Source organism: Myotis brandtii, unplaced genomic scaffold, assembly GCF_000412655.1.
Source record: "Myotis brandtii unplaced genomic scaffold, ASM41265v1 scaffold28, whole genome shotgun sequence".
NCBI lineage: Eukaryota > Metazoa > Chordata > Mammalia > Chiroptera > Vespertilionidae > Myotis > Myotis brandtii.
This window is the reverse complement of record NW_005360676.1, coordinates 5,265,865-5,271,018: the sequence shown is the minus strand read 5'-3', so window position 1 is coordinate 5,271,018 and position 5,154 is coordinate 5,265,865. Positions and strand designations below refer to the sequence as shown.

General features: G+C 39.7%; 1 protein-coding gene across 2 annotated transcripts in view; it reads left to right on the top strand.

The window, feature by feature from the left end:
- The window catches only part of LOC102260915 (UDP-glucuronosyltransferase 2B31), a 17,187-nt gene that overhangs the window by 3,517 nt on the left and 8,516 nt on the right, over positions 1-5,154 (top strand). Inside the window, exons 2-3 of one of the 2 annotated variants that reach the window (XM_005868893.2) lie at positions 887-1,035; positions 3,579-3,710. In XM_005868893.2, the coding sequence (XP_005868955.1) occupies positions 887-1,035; positions 3,579-3,710 (281 nt within the window). The remainder of the gene's footprint in view (positions 1-886; positions 1,036-3,578; positions 3,711-5,154) is intronic. The other variant, XM_005868894.2, reaches the window with a different exon arrangement.

Genomic DNA, 5,154 nt, shown 5'->3' with positions numbered 1-5,154 from the left:
CTTTTTCTCCACATCCTCACCAGCACTTGTCATTTGTTGATTTGTTGATAATAGCCATCCTGACAGGTGTGAGGTGGTATCTCATTGTCATTTTGATTTGCATCTCTCGGATGATTAGTGACTTTGAGTATGTTTTCATCTATCTCCTGGCCTTTAGTATGTCCTATTTTGAAAAGTGTCTATTTAAGTTTTTTGCCCATTTATTTATTGGATTGTTTGTCTTCCTTTTGTTAAGATGTAAGAGTTCCCTATAAATTTTGGAGATTGGCCCTTATCAGAGATAAAATTGGCAAATCTGTTCTCCCATGCAGTGGGCTTTCTTGTTGTTTTGTTGATGGTTTCTTTTGCTGTGCAGAAGCTTTTTATTTTGATGTAGTCCCATTTGTTTATTTTCTCCTTAGTTTCTATTGCCCTAGGGGCTGTATAGGTAAAGATATTGCTACGACATTCTGATATTCTACTGCCTATGGATTCTTCTAAAATTTTTATGGTTTTCCGTCTTACATTTAAGTCCTTTATCCATTTTGATTTTATTTTTGTGTATAGTGGTCTAGTTTCATTTTTTTTGCATGTGTCTGTCCAATTTTTCCAACCCCCTTCATTGAAGAGACTGTCTTGACTCCATTGTATGTTCTTGCCTCCTTTGTCAAATATTTATTGAGCATAATGGCTTGGGTCGAATTCTGGGTTCTTTGTTCTGTTCCATGGCTCTATATATCTGTTCTTGTGCCAGTATCAGGCAATTTTGAAAAGAGTGTAAGCCAATCACTTTTAAACATCTTTGGCTACATTACTCTAAGCTCCTTTCAGAAAATTACCTGTTATATTCACATTACACTAGTCTCATTTTCACTACCTTTTTTTTCTTTTCTTTTTTTCCCTTCAGGAAAACCCATTACATTATTTGAGTTAATGGGGAAAGCTGAAATGTGGCTTATTCGAACTTATTGGGATTTTGAATTCCCTCGCCCACTCTTGCCACATTTTGAATTTGTTGGAGGCCTCCACTGCAAACCTGCTAAGCCTCTGCCTAAGGTAAAACTATTCATGTTTGTTCTACTTTGATTATTTTGCACTTTCAGTGGGAATGATTCTGTGTTCTTCATTAAGATTGTCTGATCACACAGTGAGAGATATGGGAATCTGGGTCAAGTGACCATTAGGAACTCATATATTTTATACTATTTCAAGAATTTGAATGTCATTATCACTACCAAATAAATAATTATATTTGGGAGACTTTGGAAATAGGTTCAGTTAAATTAAGGTCTTCCCTGTTGAACACATAAGAAAGTGTCAATCATTCATTCAAAGACATTCTTAGAGTGACTCACATAGCCAGAGATAAGCACTGGATAAAAGAGAATCAGTGAAGACACAATTTTTATCCATAAATACCCAACATTCTACTTGGAAAGACAGAATCTATATACATAAAAGCCTAAGTGACCGAATGACCAGTCGACCAGTCGCTATGATGCGCACTGGCCACAAGGGGGCAGACGCTCAATGCAGGAGCTGCCCCCCAGTGGTCAGTGCACTCCTACAGTGGGAGTGCCGCTCAGCTGACCAACAGGCGCCAGACACTGGGCTCACAGCTGGTGAGCGCAGCTGTGCAGTGCGAGCCTATCCCACCTTCATGACAGCACTACTGAGCAGCAGCAGCTGCAGGCACAGGGGGACTGGGATGAGCAGGAGCAGTGTGGCGCCTGGCCTGGGCTCCTCTCCAGCTGTCTGCCACTTTGTGCACTACTACATCCACCGAGGGGTCCTGGATTGCGAGTGGGCGCAGGCCAGGCTGAGGGACCCAACCAGTGCACAAATCCGTGCACCGGGCCTCTAGTATTAGTAATAAAAATTTTGTGAAAAGTAGTATAATAAGGAAAGACCACAATGCTAGATAATATCCAGCAGGGAATACAGAAAATATTTCATATTATTAATAATTAAGTGGGAACTGAAGGCTGTGTATTAATAGCAGAAAGGAATGGTAAGAAAGGAAGACACAAAAGGTAATGCAAGAAAAAGAATAATAATTCCCAAAAAGTCCAAGTTTAGTGTATCAGGAAGAGGCTGAAAAAAGAGGCAGATGATGCTGGAGAAGTAAATTAAAGGTAAGTAATTATAAGAATTCTGAAGCATCTTATGAAAGTATTCAGGAGCCAATGAAAAGGGGCAAAGGGAGTAAAAGGGCAGAGATATGATCAGATTTTCCTTTTTACAAAGCTCTCAAGAGGCAATGTCTGGGTTGAATTGCATAGGGTCAAGAGTGGAAAGGCAAACAAAGAGGAGGTCATTGCGAGAATTCCAGCAACAAATAATGGAAAACTACACATTAAAGATGTGAATACACTTACTCTTATAGTTATAATATCAACCTCATATTTCTATTCAGTATAAAAAAATTCTTTATATATATATATAATACTTACAATGTCTATGGCACATAGTGACACAAAAGTAATATTAACTCTTGTTACTATTGTTATTTTTACTGCTGCTAAGAACAGTACTGGCCAGGCCAAGTAGCTCAGTTAGTTAGAGAATTGTCCCAGTGTGCCACGGTGCAGGTTTGATCCCAATCAGGGCCCATACAAGAAGCAGCCAATGAGTGCATGAATAAATGGCAACAAATGAGGTATCTAGACTACTCAAATGCATAGAAACAAAGTAGAATGATGATTGTCAGTTCCAATTTGCAAGATGAAAAAGTACTTAGAGATGGGTTGCATAACAATAAGACTATATATACTACAGAACTGTGCATTTAATAATGGTTAAGATTGCCCTAACCAGTTTGGCTCAGTGGATAGAGTGTCGGCCCATGGACTAAAGGGTCCCAGGTTCGATTCCGGTCAAGGGCATATACCTTGGTTGCAGGCACATCCCCAGTAGGGAGTGTGCAGGAGGCAGCTGAATTGATGTTTCTCTCTCATCAATGTTTCTAACTCTCTATCCTTCTCCCTTCCTCTGTAAAAAATCAATAAAATATATTTTAAAAATAAATAAATAAAAATAATGGTTAAGATGGTCCCTGGCCAGTGTGGCTTAGTTGGTTGGGTACTGTCCCATGCACCAAAGGTTATTGGCTCAATTCCCAGTCAGGGCATATGCCCAGCTTGTGGGCCCCGCCACCTTGAACATGCAGGAGGCAGCCAATAGATGATTCTCTCTGTCTCTCCCTCTCTCTTCTTCTCTCTTGCTAAAAATCAATAAAAATATTTTTAAATACTTAAGATGGTAACTTTATATTATGTGCATTTTAACACAATTTAAAATAACAAACACTACACCAGAGGTCCTCAAACTTTTTAAACAGGGGGCCAGTTCACTGTCCCTCTTCCACACATGCACACTGCGGGCCTGGGACGAGTCAGCTGCTAAGCAGGACAGGCAGCGGCGGCAAAAACACCCGGCGGGCCAGATAAATGTTTTCGGCGGTAGTTTGAGGACCCCTGCGACTACACTAATAACTCCTTATAATACTTAATTTTCTCTTTGGCTGTTTGTAGCAATCCCTTCAATAGTGTTCACTATGCTATTGCTCTTTTGTGATGGAAAAAATTCTTTCTTCACAGGAAATGGAAGAGTTTGTCCAGAGCTCTGGAGAAAATGGTATTGTGGTGTTTTCCCTGGGGTCGATGGTCACTAACATGACAGAAGAGAAAGCCAATGTGTTTGCATCAGCCCTTGCCCAGGTTCCTCAAAAGGTTAGATAAACTACCTTAGAGCAGAAAACAAATGAGTGTGTTAAACTCTGTAAAAGGTCTGGTTAAAGAAATTTCTACATGAAAGGTAAACTATTAGGGTAGCTCCAATTAACTCAGATAACAATTTGAAAAACAAAATACACATGTCAGGTGCTAAAGTAGTATAGAGGGTGTTTTTGATGGACAATAACTTTGGCATTAACATTCTGGTCACAAAGAAGTATATTTCAAAAGTACAGTGTGAAGTTTGGTTTGATAATAGTATTATAGGGCAGGAACAGATATCACCAAATCCTATCCTGTCATTTGCTTCATTTCCTTAGGATTCCTAGTACTGTACACACTACAGATGTTCTGAGAATGGAGTTAAATTTTAACATTAAACACGGAATGATAACAGTCTGAAAGGCATCTTACAATATAGACTTTCCAGGTAATCCAGGCCACTCCTACTTTCCCTGAATTTTGGATTAGGCCTACTCAGTCTTGCAAGGTGATATTCAGAGAAAGGATGTCCAGGGCTCACCAAGCTGCATCCAGGTACCTAAGCCAGAAACAATGATTTAGAGAAAGAGAAAAAATGGCCTGTAAAACGTGAAGAGAACCTCCCTGATGGGCTGGGCCCTGCTAAATTCTGAGGCAGGAAGATATAAATGAAAGGGTGAAGGTGGGTCCAGCCTTCAAGGTGACTCTGTGTTTTATATGTGGCCCCAAAACAACCCATCAGAGTAATAACTTCTCCTGATTAAGAAGAAGAAGGAAATGTAATAGTCAACCAGAAGCAAGCCTAACATAGGATAGTTTAAAATGCCTCCCCCTTCTCCATAAAATATGATAATAAATCATATTTTCTAATAACCTGTACATAAAATACAATTGTCTCTGTGTAATTGTAAAATACTTGTAGTTTCCTAACTAATGTAGCTTTCTCCTTAATACCTACGCAAGTTTGCTGAGAACCTGAAGTAACGTTGACACTCACATAGAAAAGAGATGTTAACCACTTATAAACCAGAATCCAGCTTACTGGTGGACTTAGAAATTGCTTGGATATTATCATTAATTAACCATATTAATCAATGCTGTCAGTACATTGTAGCATGTTTTGTAGTGTTAACAGTCAGTTGAGTAAAATTTACTGTCATTATCATATTTGATCTTTTCAACAGGTAAACTATCCTATCTAATAATAGAGAAACATGGTAATTAGCCGTACCTCCGCTACCCTTCCCATTGGCTAATCAGGGCGATATTCAAATTAACTGCCAGCCAAGATGGCGGCCGGCAGCCAGGCAGCTTGAAGCGAACATGAGGCTTGCTTGCTTCAGTGACGGAGGAAGCCAACGTTCCCCGCCTGCCGCTGCCGGCCTCTGAACTTGCAGTTTGAAACATTGTTACAAATATAGAAGCTAAACAAAACCCCAGAAACCTGCTTTCAGCCAGC